Below are 20,087 nucleotides of genomic sequence, written 5' to 3'. Positions count from 1 at the left end.
TCGTGTGTGATTCACTACGACGCTGGGCTCAGGGGTGTAATAGTAGCTTCAGTGGGCTGGAGAAAACCGCTCAAGCTTTATTTCCCTCTTGCAGGCTTTACCGACGGTCTGAGAAAAATCCATCATATGGACTCTGGTCTTAGAGGTTCCCTTGTTAGTAGATAGTTTCATCAACTTTAATTGACGTTTTGATTGTTAAAAAGTGTTGAATGCAGGCTTTTTCTTGTTATGTTTGCTGTTTTTTTTACGGTTGGAATGCTATATCCCTTTTACACTGTTTACCTTGAGCCTTGTGTGTTTTTTATTGGTCAGGGCTTGTGTGAGAGTTTTTATTGGTCAGGGCATGAAGGGACCAGTCTTAGTGGTCAGGGCATAAAGGAGCTAATCCTATTGGTCAGCACATTCAGGTAATGTTCTCATTGGCCAATGCCAGGAACGAGACCATTCTCTGTGCTGCTCAGGTTCAACTAGCTTAGAATAATACGTGTTGACATCAGGAGGTAATGTACCGTCTGGCCATGCTGATGAAAAGTAGGCTAATGCCACCACCGGTCTATTTGGAGGGTTCCCTGCTTAGCCTGGACAGCACTCGTCTGTCTCGTGTGGCTGAGCTGCCTCCTCCTCACCTGCCTTCCGGAAGGAGTTCTTAAGGACAAACTATCGTCAACTAACCAAGACAAATCCATGTCAATGGACTTATTGTGTCCGTGCTTATGCACCACCCGCTTGCGCAACAGCTGTCGTTTGAAGGCTATTACCAGTGCACGGATTGGGCTGGACAATGAATGCAGCACCAGCACAGAGGATCAATGTCTTGTTTTGGAGTGTTGGCCGTCAGGGCGTTTTGTTACTTTTATGGTCTTTTCGGCCGAGGGGAAGCCGCGGGGCTCAGGGTGTGGGTGGTGTCAGGTCTGCACGCGGACTCACTGTCGCACTGGAACACAAACTGACTCCAAGGACAATCACTTGACACTGCAAAGACAGCGACGCGAGCGAGAGGGAGTGCTCTTGTTATTATTGTAACGCTTTATGGCAAAGACTACTTCTGATGTACAGAGGAAGCTACGTCAAGAAGAGAAGAGGGGAGGGGGATAAAAAAGCTCAGCGAATATCTCAACGAATCACGTTAAAAAAAGCTGCTGAACATCATCATCGCCTGCCTTCAAAACGGCCCGCAGTTCAGTCACCGAGAAATGAATATTAGGGATGGGCAAAATGATTCTTTTCCGGGAACTAGTTCTTTCAGTTCAGTTCACTATAACGTTTCGTTTATTTGATTCGTTCGTTTTGATTCGTTCGTTACGTCAGATTACATCTTAAAAAAAATTAAAAATAAAAAAACTAGGATAGGACCGTCAAGACCGCAGTCCGCCGTTTGGAGATGCCTGCTGTATAGTATGTCGAACGTCCCACCAATATTTATACCACTTGCTTACTCTCTATATTTCATTCATGGTTTTACATTTATAATTTTATTTTACTTTACATTTAATTCTTCATTGTTCAGGCATTACAGAACTTGCATGGTCATAAATAAAAAATACGAACTGCAGTTTAATTTCTTTGTTTGTTCTTAAATTGACGTAGAATGGAGCAAAGACTCCTGGGATTGGGAAATGCGTTTATCCAATAAACAGATGGAGGTCAAGTCTATTTTCGAAAAAATGTAGGGGGATATATGAGTCGAATGGTATGACCCAAGATACGTCATAGAGAGAAAGCGCGCATATTCGACGGTACCGCCTTGTCATTGGTTTACCCAGGTGCCATTACAACACCATTGCTACCTCTCATTGGCTGAATCTTTGAGGAAGTTGTAGACTCAATCAATATAAGTCGCGGGGAGACGGAGCTCTGTTCGTTTGTATATTTTATTTACGTGACCATATGTTTGGTTGATGTTAAAAAAAAAGAATCAAAGAACCAGTTCTTCTTGTTTTGGGGAACCAGTTCTTGTCGTTCACGTTCGGGATTCGTTCGTTGTAACGAATCAGTCGCGACCGACACATCCCTAATGAATATAGACAGAGAGAGAGAGAGAGAGATGGATTCCGAGAGAGACAGACAGAGAGGGAGAGCGAGGGAGGGAGAGAGGGAGAGAGGGAGAGAGAGGGAGATAGAGGGGGAGAGAGGAAGAGAGAGGGAGAGAGAACCAGATAGTGAGGAGCCGGAGAACCTCAAGCTGCTCCAACTGATTGCGGATCTCTCTGTGTTCCCCGGAGGTTTGTCCCAGAAAACAACCGGCCGACTGAAGATCTGCACCCCTTACGTCACATGACACCCCCCTAACCCCCCTCTTTTACACACACACACGCGCCACACACAGCCCCACTTTTCAATGCACCAACTCCCACATTTTTTTTTTTTTAATCTCCCAGTTAATAGCATTTCAGTGCTGCACCGGTCAATCCATATAACCACGGTGTAGAACCAGGCTCTGTAAGAGATTTAACCATCCTTTTGCACCCTTGTCCTTTTGACGCTAGACGGAAAGCCAGCCTGGAAAAAAACGTGTCCAAATAAAAAAATACTGATCATCAATTGGCGTCCGTCTGTCTGGACTGGGAAGACGCTTGTGGAGGAGAAGGCTCTTAAACTGGTCCAGCGGAGAGTCCCGCCATCTCCCGTCTTCCTCTTGAATCACACCATGCAAATCATGACCCCGTTTGAAGCACAGCTCAGCCAACAAGACAAAAGCATAATCCAAAGGCGTTAGCCATCTTTATGTTGACGTGGGTGGATCCATATTAATAGCGTAGCATTACAATCAGATGTATAATCTATAAAGAAAGGTGCTTCATTTGTGATACATTTTCACATGTCTTACATTCAGTTCCTAATCTGACCCACCCTGTGACTCTGTGCCGTGATATAGTGATACGCACTGACCCTCCTCTATCTGCAGAGGAGTGCCGCCACCCCTACCAACTAAGATAGCATGCAGGACAAGATACAATGCAACTGCTCCTCCTCCCTGTGTGTGTGCATGGATTAATCCAGATAGAAAAGCTGTTATGAAACAGCATGGCACAGTTTTCTAAAGAGGAGCTGTGCTGTCCCAAATCGGTATTTATCCATTGTTGAAAATGTTGGATTCATGAAATTTGTGTGTAAAATCGAAAATCCCTTATGTCATGGTTATTATGAAGAGTATTACACAAAGGGTGTGTGTGTGTGTGTGTGTGTGTGTGTGTGTGTGTGTGTGTGTGTGTGTGTGTGTGTGTGTGTGTGTGTGTGTGTGTGTGTGTGTGTGTGTGTGTGTGTGTGTGTGTGTGTGTGTGTGTGTGTGTGTGTGTGTGTGTGTGCGAACTTTCAGTGTGTTGGATGTGGAGGCGGCAGGCAGAGGGTTTTGATTGGTTGAGGGGACTCTACACACTGACATTTGAAGGGAAGCCTGGGTGTATTGTGCAATGAAGTGAAGTTTTAATATATTGTCATGACACCTCTTATCCTCAAGCATCAGATGATTTATTCATCCGTCATTCTTGCTCATCATACCTTCCCCATTCATTACAACAGACGGTGTTTAGGTTCGGCTGCTCCCTCTAAACCAGCCAGTATTATCAGAGAATGTGTCTGATTACTATGGGATCTGTTGTGCCATAGTGCCATAAAAATGTTTATTATTGAGTTTGATTTCAGTTCCAGACCACAATTATTTTCAAAAGAACTTATTCGGTACAAAATAGTTTCTTTGAGGATATCGGACGCCTAACCTTTTTTAACAATCATGTGCGCTATGACTTATAACTGAACTTCTCTGTACTTCTCTTCCAAGAATCACTATGGAAACCCAATCAGGCTCTATGGTGAAATACAAGACCTGCTTTGTTTCTCTTGCTCAGAGAAGACTCTCCTCTCCAATCCTATCGCCTCCTTCCGGCTCCACTCCTTCCCTCTCCCCCCCTCTCCTTACCTCTCCTCTACTTTCCTCTCCTCTCCCCTCATCTCCTTCCCTCTCCTTCACCCTCCTCTCCTATCCTCTGATCCACTCCTCCCCTCTCCCACCCTCTCCTTACCTCTCCAATCCTTCCTTCTCCTTCTCCCTCCTCTCCTATCCACTCCCGTCCTCTCATCTCATCCACTCCTCTCCTCTCCCACCCTCTCCTTACCTCTCCAATCCTTCCCCTCATCTCATCTCATCCTCTCCTCTCCTCTCCTTCCCACTCGGTGCTTCCCCTCTTCTCCTCTCCACCCATCTTGTGGGCTTGTATTGCAAGAACATGAGGGAATTTCATTGACCTAGTTAACGTATTGCCTCTGATCCCACCAGTGGGAAAGTCGAGGAGGAGGGGGGTGAAGAGTAGCTAGAAAATAAAATACTGCAGTGACACACTTGTATAATCGTATCGGGAAATCCAAAGTCGTTTATTGAATAAAAACGTATTGGAAGTCTAAAATTGGTTGAACCCTTTTACAAACGGTGGATTGTAGATTTGCTTTCTGAAATACATGATTGATGATATATTTATATTATTCAGAGGTTGAATGATTTTTTTTGATTTTATGTATTTTGAGGTAGTCTGAAGTAACATCATTTTCATGAAGTGAAAAATCACAAAATAATGTGATGTTTACCATATATCGATAATCTATCACTTGCACCGAGGAGACAGGCGGAGGAATCATCAGTTTTCCATTAAGTTTTTGCAATGAAGTGTCGTGATGGGGAAGTGTTGGCCTTCCGAAGTGTATGGCAAACAATTAACATATGGATGAGTTACGTGACGCACACACTCATACGGGCCCAGTCTGCAATTGTTGCATACCATTATCAAAGCTAAAACAACGAGAGAATCCTCGTGCATATTTTTTAAATCATATCCTTGTTTGGTTTGTATTAGTTATTAGGTCATTGGGTTATTTTATTAGGTGTACACATAATGTAAGCCAAGTTAGGACTTTTTGTTTTTGATCCTTTAAAAACTGTTAAGACAAATTCATCAGAATCTGAAATCTCAGATTTTGAATCACTTTGGCACTGACTACCTCGTTCTAATCCATATTGCTCTGCGTTGCATCCTGGGATGCAGCTAGCACAGCATAGCGTATTTCAGAGCCCTTCTGCCTCACGTTTAAAGCTTTAAATTAGATGAAATCCCCATAGAGGGAAAAGTAATCCACTGGATTTGCTCCCAAGGTGAAAACGAAGCCCTAAGCATGAAACCCTGAGTATTAATGTTTATTCTGCCCAGGATTGAATAATCCAAATTAAAAAAGACAAAGAAAAGCAGGGAACCTGGGAAAAATTCCTCCCCTTTAAATCATGGTTATAGTTATCTGTAGACAATACCTCAGGTGTAGCATGGAATGTGCGGAAGCGTCGAGGGAAATCGGTTGATAAAACAAAAGGGGAAGCCGAAGGACTCATTCTCCCATCATGCTCCTCTGTTCCGCTATGCCTTATGCTAATGCAGAAACTCGATGGAACGGACGAAAGGGACGAGAAAGAAGGAACGACATTCAACCTCCCGTAAGGGGTTTGCCAGCATGGCCCTTCTGTTTCCAAAGGGATTTTCAGTTCTATTTATGGGCTGGATGACGGCAGGCTAGAGTGTAGGGCGGGATCTTTCATGCGAAGGTCAGAGAGGGAAATACCTTGAGCTTGTACCAAAATGTGGGTCGGTGTTTGGAGGGCAGTATTGGTCATGATGGTTTTCGTGGGCGTTTTTGTTTGGGTCCAAAAAACACTGCCTCTTTCTGAAGCGGCTTCTGGTTCTTTCCAATATCGGCATGGTATTAAATCCACAGGCAAGTTGTCTGTGCCATGCATCTGAATTATGAGTGATGAAAGGAAGTATCCATTAATCGTCTTAATGGGACACATTTTCACCCAACATAATAATCATATTCGATCTGCCCAGGTATTAGGGTGTATTTTGGTAAGAAGGAGTAAATTGAAGCAGTATATTGTCAACTGAGCTTTTCCAACACAGACTGCTTAAATTAATGGCTTCACGTTTTGGCAATGTTTGGTTGCCAAGAGCGATGAGAAGGTAATAGGGGTGGCTCCGTGGTGGTCTCTCCTCCAGGCGCCGTGGGGCTGAGGATAGTCTGGGCATATGGAGAGCGTGAGCGGGCTACTGAGTCATGGAGATTTGTCACCAAGATACTGTTCTGCCATGGCGACCAGGGCCGCTAGAGTAGAGATGTTGAGTTAATCCACGTGAGTCGCGCTTTGGATTTGTAACAGACTATTTTAGTTTTAGCAATATATTTTCAGGTCCATTTTCTTTTTACATTTTGTGGTAATTTCTAAGTCTAAGTGGTTTAGCTCTTCCTTTTTTGCATTTTTTTTTAATCACACCCTAATCCTATTTTTTTCATAGCCCCTCATAATCCTCAAAATGCTCTTATTTTTTAAACTATGTCCGTACCGACAAACTCCATGTTCAAGATTCACATATCAAGTCATGTAACAAGCTCTTACAGGGAAGGGACTTGTGCCGTGCGTCATTTTGCAGAACAAAAAAGAACCCTGTCTCTCACACTCTCTACCTTCTTTCACTCTTGTTTCAGACAAGGGTAATGAATGTCTTTCTCTCGTATCATTCTGCCTCAGCAAAGCATTTCGGAGACACACTGTTATCTTCAACCAAAAAAAAACTTGTTTTTGTTTTGAGTGGAGTGTGTCATTTCATTACAAGAGATGCGAACATCGGCACATTAGGGGGAGAGACGTAGTGGGGACACTTCCCACTCTCCAGGGAAGTCACAATGTAATGGATGTTCTAGTGGACTTGGCAATGGAGACAACCTAACAACACTGTCTGGTGTTCTCATGCCTGTCTCTTTCAGACTCATCGACATCACACTTTTTATTCCACCTCTGAGACTTCAATCATTCTCCATTTCCTCTGAGTTTTCTTTTGGAAAGAAATGGTCCTTTTTATGCAGGTTACAGAGCCTGCATGATAAACACTCTAAACACACTAACGGTAACTAATGTAAATGGTATTAAATATGATATATATGATAAATATATGATGGTTGATGATGCTGTGTTAAGTCTATTGCTACTGTATATCGGTTTGAAGTCTTAATATGATAGCAAGCTCGACCAAGCAGATCTTATTATGGTGAAGATCAACTGATGCTGGAGAGACGGTTCGACAGGCAACAATACCACAGAGAAATTGCCTCTTCGGCTTTGAGTTTTATTGAATTGCTTTTCTTTGCCGCCACAGTGTACTGTACCAGGCTTGTGACTGGACTCAACAATGCTCATCAACGAACCGCATAGTAGCATCGTCTCTGAGAACCAGATGACACCAAGTCTTAACTTAACCATCGCTTTGGATTGTCAGTCGGTTGTTGAAGAATATCTCAAACCATTCAGCGATCTCCTCTCCATTATCTACACCTTTTAGTTTCTAAGCTTGTCAGTAAACAAAACGTGTACAATTTTATTTAATTAGTTTTATTGTTTTGATTTTACTGCTATAGTATTATTAGTTGGCAAGTTGTTATTAGTCATCAAGCATCTTGCGATACGATGCCCTGTCTACTCTACGCCATCCTTCTGGTCATGTGTCAAGTGGCTACGTTTACTGCCCACCCCCCCCCCCCCCCCCCCCTTATCACGAGGCTAACAAGTCCACCAATAGTGACTCCCCCCCCCTCCCCCTCCCCCCTCCTGCAACCATTGCCACCTCCATCACCTGGGTGTAGCCTCGTTATCTTTTTACGACCCTGAGATGGAAGACATCTGAGCCATTAAGTGTTTTCTAAATGGCCAAATATGTCTGGTCCCCCGGCCCCCCCCCACCACCACAACACGCCCTCCTGGCTCTATAGCTGTCCAGTTCAGGCCCTCTCACTCTTTCAGTAGTTAACCCCCCCCCCCCCTAAAGGATGTGTGTGTCGAGGGAGCCATCGTCCTGCTCATTACCGGGGGCTATTGTCAAACCGGCGACACTCTGGGGAGGGGGGGGTCCGACCTCATTATCGACCAGATGGACCGCGGCTTCACCCCCTCCCACCCCACCACCCACCCCATTCGGATTCCTCTTCCCCCCCCCCCCCCCCCCATGAAATTCCTCCTCCTCTCCCCCCCCCCTCCCTCCCAACCGATTCGTCCTCCACCACCCTCCCACCTACCCTACTCCTCTGTCCCCCCGCCCAATCACCCTACTCCTCTTCCCCCCTCCCAACAACCCTACTCCTCTGTCCCCCCTCCCAACCACCCTACTCCTCTTCCCCCCTCCCAACAACCCTACTCCTCTGTCCCCCCTCCCAACCACCAACCATCAATTCCTCCTCCTCCTCGTCCTATTCCTACCTCTCCCACCCCATTCATTTCCTCCTCCTCTCCCCCCCCCCCCACCCACCCTATTCTTCCTCCTCTTCCCCCCCCCCCCCCCACCCACCCTATTCCTCCTCCTCTTCCCCCCCCCCCCCCCCCCTACACCTGATTCCTCCTCCTCTTCCCCCTCTGTCTCGACCCTACCACGCCGCCCCAGTGGACTCCTCCTCTAAGGGGGGACGGGGGGGTGCCAGAGAGGAACGTCACAGGAGAGGCTACTGTACATCTCGGCTTCACAGGGAGGAGATTGTGTTATTGTTATTTATAGCACCTGCCTGTTTGCCTCATTACATTAAAGTCACACTGTAACAGTGGCTAATGAATTTTGACTGTTTGGAGAGGAAGGTATAAACCTGGCTTGAGAATTATTACGAACTTTGAGGGCCTTAAATATAAGACGATGAGTGGCTTCCGTCCTCTGCTGGGCGGCAGTGGGCCACAGTCGAGGGCTTGATTGAGGCTTGGCAGGCGTTTCAACGGGGCAGAGTGTGGTGAAATGTGTGGAGGACAAAGGGGCTTTTCGCAGAATTGAGAGTTAATTTAACAGACTTTGTAATTGTATTGTCCTAGTATAAGAACAAACCCCAAATCGTCAGGGCAGGGACAGATACTTACTACATAGAAACTACGCTAATGTCTCAAAACAAATTCAAAGGGAAATTTACCTTTGGGAAAATTGCATGTTTGTATCTATTCTAGCAGTTAGCCCTCCTGTCAACGCAATGCATTGGTCTGAATTTCTCTCTCTCTCTCTCTCTCTCTCTCTCTCTCTCTCTCTCTCTCTCTCTCTCTCTCTCTCTCTCTCTCTCTCTCTCTCTCTCTCTCTCTCTCTCTCTCTCTCTCTCTCTCTCTCTCTCTCTCTCTCTCTCTCTCTCTCTCTCTCTCTCTCTCTCTCTCTCTCTCTCTCTCTCGTAACTCCATTTATGCAGTTATTCCCATTACTTTATATGTCTGGGCCTTGATGGTATTTGTTCTGGCAGGAACGGTGTGGTAAAGGTAGTATCTATTTATCCTGCGTTGTGATTCGTCAGCGCTATTTCTGTCACCGGGGGGGGGGGGGGGGGGCGCTGGGTTGAGGCTGACTGTCATCGGTCTTATCTCCGTCCTCTCCATGTCGTCATGAGTGCCTTCTCCTCCTCTTGGCTCTCTCTCAGCCCACATTACGCACTGTTGGCTTCCTGCCAAGCAAACCCGCCATCCCAGAATCCTTTGCCAGCCTGCTATGGGATTTTAGTAGGCAGACGAGGTGGTAACTCTGATTCCTGCTTCCTCGTCACATTGTTCCTCCACTTGCTTTCCTACTCCCTCCTTTCCTTCCTCCTCTCTCCTTCCTCTTTCCTTCCTCTTTCCTTCCTCCGCTCCTTCCTCTTTCCTCCTTTCCTTTCCTCCTCTTTCCTTCCTCCTCTCTCCTTCCTCTTTCCTTCCTCCTCTCTCCTTCCTCTTTCCTTCCTCCTCTCTCCTTCCTCTTTCCGCCCTCCTCTCTCTTTCATCTTTCCTCCTTTCCTTCCTCCTCTTTCCTCCCTCTCTCCTCCTCTTCCGGCCCATCCTTTCTCCTCCTCTGAGCTGTCCGTGGGGTCGTGTCATTTATAGCTAGCTGTAAGTGCTGCCAGCGGTTCATGAAAGCCAACACGATGTGCCTGACGTTTATAGCTGTGCATCACAAGGACACGAAGCAAGTCCTCCTGGCATCTCTGTGTGTGTGTGTGTGTGTGTGTGTGTGTGTGTGTGTGTGTGTGTGTGTGTGTGTGTGTGTGTGTGTGTGTGTGTGTGTGTGTGTGTGTGTGTGTGTGTGTGTGTGTGTGTGTGTGTGTGTGTGTGTGTGTGTGTGTGTGTGTGTTTAGCCGGTGAGACGTCCCTTGTAGCTCGTCTAGTCTGGACAGGAGGCGGTGGAGTGAGCAGGACCTCTCAGAAGCGCACCGCAGAGTCCAATCACTCCCCGGGGTGTGGACCAACAGAGGGGGTCATCCTCTCTGATGACTTCCCCCTGGAGGGGGGCGTGGTCGGGCTCAGCTGGAAGGGGGGGGGGGGATCTGTGTCTCCGTGTCTCCGTGGTGTTACATCCAGGTGCACGACTTGGATGCTCATGCACTTCTCTCTCCCTGTCGGGAGGTCTGCCTGCTGTTGTTGTTGATCCGCCCACGTATTGGTTCCCTCGGCAGAGGAGAGAAAGGGAAGTTTATTTAAGGAAAGGGATTGGATGGCATCGACCACACTGCCCCAGCGGAAAGGCCGTGTAGGGTTTCTGGAACCAGCAACCTTTTAGGAACAAACTCATCACTGTCGCTTGTCATGTGGGAGTGGGCTGTTGTACACGACAAATGAGATTGGTTGTTTTGTCAAATCTGCTTTACATTTTACATTTTACGATGCGTTATGGATTGCAAATCTATGCTTAGGACAGAGAACTGTCGAACACCACTCTGGAAGCTGGTCTCATGCTCCACATTAACACAGTGTTGGTGCAGGGAATGTGGCTGGTATTGGAAGGATTGTGAGGAAGGTGCAGGGAAAACCTTTTTAGTTGGGAATCTCCATGGGAGACTCTTCGATTTCCCGGTCCCTAGCCATCTGTCGGAGCGCAGGCCGGTGATGGGCCCTCCTTCCGGTCAGCGGTCGTTACTTACACACAGAATAAGCTCAGGGTTGGTTGATTTCTACTTGGTTTAGCTAATGGACCAGGCTGTTATTGACCTGGAGCCAGTGAGGCTACACCCTGTCCAAGCGCAGGGGCTAGGACCAGACGCATTTGTCACCATGCCAACGAAACGGCAACAATTCAGTGTGTTGCACAATTCAGGTTTCATGATTCAAACGTGTTTTACTATCATGTCTTTCTGTTTGTCTGTCTGTGTCGGTCCGTCCTGCCGTCCTTCTCTCTCTTCAGCTCTTTTTTTTCTCTTAATCCTCTCTCTCTCTCTCTCTCCATCACTCTTTATCTCAGTGTAGAGTCCTGCCGATTCAGCATAATGTGGTGGCATTCGGGAATGGGTTGCCAGCAAGTTAATGTCTCACACATGCACACACACACACACACACTCATGCTACCAGAATAGCATCGTGCTAGTCCAATCTTGCATATTGGTGCATGGGTGTGCACCGTTCAAATAAAGACATTTATACGTCGCGGTGAACATGTTTGGGTAAACTAATGTGCCCTACTGTGTTTGGTCAAGTAACCTTTGGTTGCATTAATGACGATGGGGTTCATGAAGATGCACAAAGCGTATTGGTTTTGATTAAATAAAATGTTGAAAACTCTGGTGCAGTGATGACTCTCGCTGATTTGTGTAGTTTGTGCGTACTTAAAGTCTGATAGGACTTGAGACCTTCGCTGTGATGGATGTTAGTGTACGGTGATTTGTCATCCGCTTGGCTACGTAGTGAAATAGGCTCCCGCCATGAAATAAGCTTGAGGAAGTCGAAAGACTGATAATACCTGAGATCGAATGGATTGGATGGAACGTATTTTTCGGACATTAGAAGAGAACATTAGAAGTAAACTAGGATTTGTGTTGTCCATAAAGTAGAAAGTGATTGTGAGTGAGAATTCAAGAGGTTTTAAAGACGGATTGGTTTCTTCTCATTCCCAGACCCATGGTTCTCTGGCTATCTCTTAGCGGTGTGTTTTAGCGTGTTGCAGCTGGCCCGAGCGTCGCAGCTCTCTGCTGCGGCCCTGGATGGTGGGCCTCCCACCTGAGAGCCAGGGGGACGGCCCGAGGGCTGGTCCCACCCCCGCTGATTTGGAAAAGGAACCCCCCCCCCCCCCCCTCCCATCATCCAGTCAACCCTCATTTCCTGCATTTCAGGTGGTCTCTGTCCCTGCCCCCGGTCCAACAGTGAGGATGCGTGTGTGCAGACATCATTCTCATTCACATCGTACTTTGACTGGCCTACGTGCACGTACACATGCATTCATTACATGTGCGGTGATTTACTGACACATGCACATGAAAAGCGTTTGTATGCACGCGTGCACACACACAATAGGCGAAGAAACACACGCAAGATACTACGTTCTCATCGGGTGTGTGCGGGCACTTTTACCACCCTTGCTGCTCTAGGCTCTTGTTTTGCTACAATCGATCAATTTGGTTTTCAAAAAATCCAACATAACTTTATTTTCAACGGGAACATAAGCCCAGACGAAGGAAATGACTGTTCTTCTCGCTTGAAGCAATTGTTGTTAATTTTACAACTTCCGCCGGGACCCAGAGACATTCCCTGAAGCTTGGCTAATCGGTTCAGCCGATGATTGTATATAATCATGGCCTCAACATGCACTACAATGAGCGGCATCATCAGAGATAATGCTGATGATTTAGCCCCAAAGCCCAACCCATCTGCGCCGTACCCTTTAACACTAGCGTATGGCGATGATCTCACCTCTGGGAGATGATGTATGGCCGCCCGCTATACAGGACCAGCCTGGAACGCTATAGCTCCTGGTGCCTATTCCTCCCAGACGCAACGTGTTTTTGTGTTTTCCTTCTCTCCATGTGTTGCTATAGGTCTTGTATACCTCAGGAGACGTCCCGGAATAGCTTAAAGTGCTAAACAAGCAGCAGTGCAGACGGCTCATTTAGCACACCTTGCCTCGACCACGTGCTTAGTGACGGTCGATGCTACATACGGGTCTGCTGTGAGATCCGGGAAGAGATGAGGACCTGTTTTGAGGCACGGAGAGCTCAGCTCACTGTGATGGCAGGTTTTGATGAACATTGCCAGAGAAAACATTGCACAGCCATCGATGTGGACTTCAGATGTATATATTGTGCATCATCTATATTTTATAGTCAACGCAAAATAAAATAAATGGTAACGGCAGCGGCAGAACATTTAGTATCACCGTGAATTTTAGAACAACGTGTTGCCATTTCTTTAAGTTGATAAGATGCTCTAATCCGTTGTGACCGTGACCTGTTGACTTGTTTCAGCATCTAACAAAAAACTAAAACAGAAGAGCGTTCTTTGCCCAAACACTGCCTTGGTAACACTAACACGTGAACCCAGGGGTTCCCCACTGCCGGACTGCAGATGGATTGATTGTGTCACTGAGAACATCCCGGGCGGGCATCTCCTCTAAAGCCTTGAGACAGGCGCTCAATATGTCCAGTGTTCCCGGCCGGGGGGGGGGGGGCAACTGTGGGGGGGTGACGTGGCACTGCATGATGCTTCTGGAAGGCTGTAGACGGCGGGCCGCACAGTCACCAGATGGAGACTGTTTACGGGAAAAAAAAAAGAAGTCCGCCAGGGAGGGGCTGACATTGCAGTGACCTCCAAGCGCTGCGTCTAGCTTGGTTTACCTCTGAGCGCGTCACACACACACACACACACACACACACACACACACACACACACACACACACACACACACACACACACACACACACACACACACACACACACACACACACACACACACACACACACACACACACACACTAATTGGATTATTCTGTCCGTTTGGATTGGTTTAGGCAAATTGTTTGAAGAAGCGCCCCACTCTCTAGTTTAATTAGGTGCGCCGCTTTCCCACTCTGCAATTGAATCCCCCTCAAAAACGGTGTGCAAGCGCCGCCTCTGATTGGCCCAATCGCAGCAGCTGCATCACATCGCGGTACGACGGACGTCGCGGCCGCCAGCTGCAGGCGCCCGCACGGCAGAGACGGATGGCCTGTACGTCGTCGACATGCGCACTTTACCCCCACAACGCGCCCACCTTCCCCTCTCCCTCCTCAGCCGCAGCCCCGCTCTGTTGCCTGAGAGAAGCCCAGAGATGCCCCTCATGCCTGGACGCGGGGGCGGTGGGGGGGGGGGGACACTTACGCTCTTATTCAATCGCGTGGACTTAAGAATTAATCATCAAAATGGATTACGGCTCAGATTTGACACTGCGCTCATGCAGATCTCCGTAATGTGATGGGGGCTTGATGCGTTTGCTATTAACTAGCCTACTAATCCTCTGTGAGCCTGTGCGCTGGTCGAAAATATTTATTGATGTTGGGGGGGGGGCAATGCAGTATGTGTGTCTGCAGGGTGTGGCTGGAGATAACTGATCTTTATGTGGACACTCACTTCCTACCGCATACAAGCACACACACACGCAGGCAGTAACGTGCACACACTCAGTCAAAAACGTACGCACACACACACAGACTCACTCGCACTGACTCGCACACGCACACTCTTCCTGTTACAGCCAGCAGACGCCACACTTTCCAGGCGCTGTGCTTCTGAAAAAGAACAGAAATAATCCTAAATAGGCCAAGCTGTTGAGTACAGATGCTTCCCCAAATACACTGTTCCAATTTGGTCTTGTTGTTCGCTGCCTACCTACCTACCGGATAATTGACTCGGGTCCAAGTGAAGCCGCTTGGGCTGCAGCCAGGTTTTAACCCTATAGTGGAACGCTGTCCTCTGGGGCACACTGTGCCCGATGCTGAACGAGTATTTACTCAGCTGATCAAAGCCCCCCCCAGGAGGCCTGGGTTTGCAGGCATGGATCCTCGGATCAACGAAAGGCCGGCTCGCAAATGCAGAGCGTGCACACGCACACTAAGGCAGAGTGATCCTCAATTAATTTGGAGACATTTAAGTAGGCGTGAAAGAGTTGCAGTAGCCGGAGAACTCGCAAACCTCTTTTATTTCAGCATGGGAGTCCCGTGTGTACAGAAGCATCGCAAGGCTTCACCTGGTGTTCTTGGTCCTATTACACGCAAACACAAGCATACACGCACCTGTGTCAAGAAACTACAGTTATGTGGCCTTTCCACACAACCGTATGCATTCGCAAGTGCATGGCTTGCACACATTTCGTATGCATGCGTCCTCAGCGGGACAGTCACTCAGAAGACCCCAGCCAGCCAGGCTAGGGCCAGCCAGCCAGCTGGTGTGCTGGCCCTAGCCTGGCTGGCTGGTGTGCTGTAGGGAGGCTGCTGTCCCCTGGGCCTTCAGACAGACAGACAGACGGGCGGGAGCAGGGGGGGGGGGGGGGCAGTGGGGACGGTCGGGGTGGGGATTGGCAATGGGTGGATTAGCAGCCAATGACCCCCAGGGAGTGAATGGAGCAGGCGCTACACACACACGCACACACTTTTCCTCTCCTGCTATGAAGTTTTGTGTGTGTGTGTGTGTGTGTGTGTGTGTGTGTGTGTGTGTGTGTGTGTGTGTGTGTGTGTGTGTGTGTGTGTGTGTGTGTGTGTGTGTGTGTGTGTGTGTGTGTGTGTGTGTGTGTGTGTGTGTGTGTGTGTGTGTGTGTGTGTGTGTGATACCTTGATACATTAGTTCCGAAGGTTAGTTACCCTCTGTATCTCTGACATGAATATATACATCATCCACTGACGTAATATGGCGCCTTGGTTTCAGAGATTCTGCGCTATATTTTGGACCAGACAACATTTACTAATTTAGCAACTTTGGAGGTGGTATGAGTCTGTGACATATATCCCTAGTGAATGTGTGAACCGACTCCTTGTCAGATACAATAGTTTATTCTGTGTTCTCTAGTAAAACCTAGCCAAGTTTCGGATGAATCCCAAACTAAATCAACTAAAACACATTTTGGATAAATCTTTTCACACTCAACCGACCAGTATGACGATAATATATCAGCAGATTCATTCCAGTTGAGAAAGAGAAGAAATAGATTAGGCTTGGATTGCAAAAGGCTCCGTTCTAGGTATCTGCATCTCATAAATGCTATGTATAATAATATAATCACTCAATATTAATATTCATATAATGCCTTTCATGGTCCCTATGGTGCTGTACACAGGACACGAAACAAACATATAAAGGGATAATGTCTTTGGCTCAGGGACAGGTAACGGCTGTTGGCGGCGTGTGTTCCCTCCCCCTGCGTGCGCCGTGTTCGTACGCAGCGAGGCGCGCGCTTTGTGCGTTTGTGCGGAGCTTTGTGGGGAAGTGGTTCTAATCCGCCGTCTCTCAGGGGAGACGGGATCTGTCGCCGCGGCCGGGAGTTACACCATGTCTGGTGGTTCCCCTCCCCGTGCCGGATTAGCACGGCCGCTCCGAGCGCAGCGGAGGCGGGCTGGAAGCACGCTGGACACGAGGAGGTTGGGTCGGGGGAGGGCTGCGTTACAGGCCGCGATTGTACAAGCAACCCCTTTCACTACGGGCACTGTTCCGGCTTGAAAACATATTTGTACGTTATGATTTGGTTTCCCCCCCCCCCCCCCTACTTTTACACAAGACTCTTTTCACAGCGGTGTTATCATAGTACAAACGCAGGTGTTGATTTTAACACTTATTTTGTGTTTAGTCCTTGAATGTCTTAAGGCAACTATAATTAGGGCTATAAGCAACACCTGCATTTGTCCTAAGATGACTGTGAAAAAGGGTAAATTATATTCTACACAAATTCATGTGTTATAGGAAGGAGGACTAGGTATTGGGTTAATCTCCTCTATATCGGTGCCTTATGACTGTTTATGTTCATGAAGCGCATATAGTCAGTTTATTTTTTAAGTTGCATGTTTCAGAGTTGCACGTTTTGTATATCTATAGATAAATGTTTATATCTAGGGTTTAGCTACTTATTGATCTGCCTAGTTTAATCAGAAGTACGTCATTGTACAACAGCGTGCTGTATCATGTTGTCAGCAGCCCGTACCACACCAAACATATTCAGTCCTGCCCAAGTTGAGTCAGACTTTTGACTGTGAACTGGTTCATGCTTTTGAAAAGGAAGCTGTCAAGTGAACTACACATGCTCTCAAACACATGCGCTCTATTGCTCTCTCTCAGACACACACACACACACACACACACACACACACACACACACACACACACACACACACACACACACACACACACACACACACACACACACACACACACACACACACACACACACGTGATGTCTTATTTCCATCAAGGCACCTGCGACTGTGACAGATGGTTTAGTGCAGGGTCTCCTTTAACACGATCTTGTCTATTCGAGGCACAGGGGCCACTCAAGAAAGAATCCATTGCCTATTAGCAAAGACTCACGGTAGCAGGCAGGGTATTCCCTCCACTAACACCGCACACGAGTGGAGTCTTGTTCACAACAAGGAGGGGACACTACAGCAGGGAGATGAACATCAGCAGTGACAGGCAGACGACCTCCCCGATGGCACATGTTGAGCCCTTTAAAGCTCTTTATATTCAAGGACATGACGATTTAAAGAGAGATTTGTAGGACGTATTGTAACTGCAACCGCACCGAATGCCTTATTTAGCACCAGAGGTCCTTCTGGGACACCGCGGGCTGTACAGGATTCTGTGTGTAAATTAGATGACAATTCGCCCGAGTTCTCGTCCTTTTGTTTGTACCGAATGTGGGCACACACTGTGACTGTGTGGATCCACACGAGTCGGTCGGGAAGCGCGTCGTACAATCGCGTCTTTTCAGCTGCGCTGGGCCCAAATACAGAAGCCGTTTTACCGTGGCACGACATGAAAGGGTTCTATCCGTTTTGTACTCCAAGCTGTGTTCCTCTTTTCACTGTACGCGCTTGTGGAGGACCGAGGCATTGTGCTTGTTCTCCCACTGTGTTGACACTGATGTTCCTAAGGAGGGTTCTCCCATTCCGTGGAAAGAGGGGGAGCCTGCCAGAGAGTGAGTCAAGGTCCAGCTCGGCTCAGGGCAGAATGGGCTCACCTCACCCTCTCCCTCTCTCGCTCTTTTCCATCTGTCCCCGCCATGAATGATTCAAACGGGCCCACGGGCCGGTTTGGTTTGGCAGGGCAGCCCCGTGCTTAAGAGCTCGCCTTTTTGACCTTTTGGTTTGGTGACTCTTTAGTGAGCATTTGCAACGTCAACTACCAAATCAGTACAGAACGTACTAACCGCAGTTCAAAAGCCAAGACTTAAATATAGGTATTTTCATCTAAAATTAAGTTCTGGCAAATTACCCCATTGGATTGGGAGTTGAGGTTGGGCAGAATGGCAAACCAGACCCTTTTACCTCACTGTGTGTGTGTGTGTGTGTGTGTGTGTGTGTGTGTGTGTGTGTGTGTGTGTGTGTGTGTGTGTGTGTGTGTGTGTGTGTGTGTGTGTGTGTGTGTGTGTGTGTGTGTGTGTGTGCACGAGAAATGTTCCCATCGCCTCGGGAGCGTCCGACGTGGACCTTTCGTACCTCGCCACCGGAGCGGCAATCTGTTCGTGGAAAACAACCATATTCCCCCTGACTGAAACGCTCAGCGCCCCTCGCTAATGGAGAGGAGGCCTCCCGCCGTTCCCCGTCTGTCCCAATCCACCTGTCCCGCACATCTCTTCTCCTTCCCTGCCTCCTCGCAGCCTGCTCCCTCTCTCCTCCCCCCGCCGCGGCCTCCAGGTAGTGGAACGCGTTCGCTGATAAAAAAAAACAAAAAAAAACAAACGGGAAGGATTTTATGAGTCGGGAAAGCTGGGAGCGACCGTGCCAGATACCGCTTATTTTTGATCCGGGCTTTGCGTGCAGCGGCCGTGTGTTTGGAGAGAGGACGGATTTCCCCTCTCCGTCTGGCAGGGGGGGGGGGGGGGGGGGGGGGGGGCTGAGGGGGGCTTGCTGGAAGGGAGGGGCGGTGGTGACACTGCTTTGTGTCGCTGACTCTGAGCCGGGCCAAGATCTGTCTGTCCGTCTGTCACACGGAGGGCTGGAATACAAGCCCCGACGCACGCTGTCCCACTCGACTCGAACCCCCCCCCCTCCGCCCCTGAGTGACACCCAAACCCCTGTCCCTGGGATGATCCCGTCTCTCCTCGAGTGTCTTCCAGGACATGAGTGACTAATTCAAGTGACACCGCCTGGAATTACGCGTGCGGTTCATCCGTCCTGTGTTGTGTTTCCGCGTCGGGCCCTCGGATTTACATCGGGTCCAGATGTAAGCTTTTGATACGGGCTATTAGGGTGGACCCACGTGTGCCTGAATCAGATCATAATTATGGAATGGGATCTCCCCGGGTTGAGTTAAATACTTCTTGATTAGTCTCTCGGCTTTGACCTGATGCTGGGATGCTGTTTAAGACTCGCACAGAGATTTGCCTCCTGGCATGTATCTACTGCATCAGTCGTTGGGAATTTGATCATCACCGTGATTTGAAGACAATGGGGTATGGCTGTTAGAGTGCACCTTACTTGCGTAAGATAAAATATTGCCAAGGCAAACGGATGGGGAGAAAAAATGTGAATAGATGCTTCAGGATTTCTGGGACTGTGCCAAAATGCCAAAATCATGCTTGTCAGCCATTCCAGTCTTCGTAATATGGGGAGGGAAATATGATATTATCTTGTTGGTGGAAAGTCAAAGGAAGTGAAGTCGGCCAGTGCGGCCACCTACAATTACTAATCATCATATTTTTTTGGCATTCGTTGTTGAATCTATATTGGGTCATAATTGTTTTTTGGACTTCGATTGCAATATGTGCTGTGTGATGCCGAGAGAACATTTGTTTGAAACACACAAATCCTAAATTGGACATCCAAAGAGCCCTTCTGAGTACCCTCTGTCCATTCAAGCCTTTATATTCTCTGTGCATCGTCTGCTCCACAGTCTGCTCAATAATGGACCATCGAATGGCTAGTGTTTATGTTTATGCATGGATGCTCCAACTCCTCCATCTCTTTGATTCTTCTCAGACGGCATTACGACGGAGAGGGAGCAGGGAATCATTCAAAGACAAGAAATCTATGAGTCAGGTGAGAGAATCCCATCAATTTGCTCCCCTATACTCTCACCACCCCCCCTTCAGCTTGATAAATCATGTGAAAGACCTGATTTGTGATCCTGTGCA

The 20,087-nt window shown here is 47.9% G+C and overlaps 1 protein-coding gene across 1 annotated transcript in view; it reads left to right on the top strand.

The window, feature by feature from the left end:
- The window catches only part of LOC130387242 (microtubule cross-linking factor 1), a 56,579-nt gene that overhangs the window by 8,027 nt on the left and 28,465 nt on the right, over positions 1 to 20,087 (top strand). The window contains exon 4 of the mRNA XM_056596256.1: positions 19,933 to 19,992. Within this exon, the coding sequence (XP_056452231.1) occupies positions 19,933 to 19,992 (60 nt within the window). The remainder of the gene's footprint in view (positions 1 to 19,932; positions 19,993 to 20,087) is intronic.

The sequence above is a fragment of the Gadus chalcogrammus genome, chromosome 8, assembly GCF_026213295.1.
Source record: "Gadus chalcogrammus isolate NIFS_2021 chromosome 8, NIFS_Gcha_1.0, whole genome shotgun sequence".
Lineage (NCBI taxonomy): Eukaryota > Metazoa > Chordata > Actinopteri > Gadiformes > Gadidae > Gadus > Gadus chalcogrammus.
The sequence above is the reverse complement of the archived record's forward strand: the minus strand, read 5'-3'. Positions and strand labels throughout refer to the sequence as shown.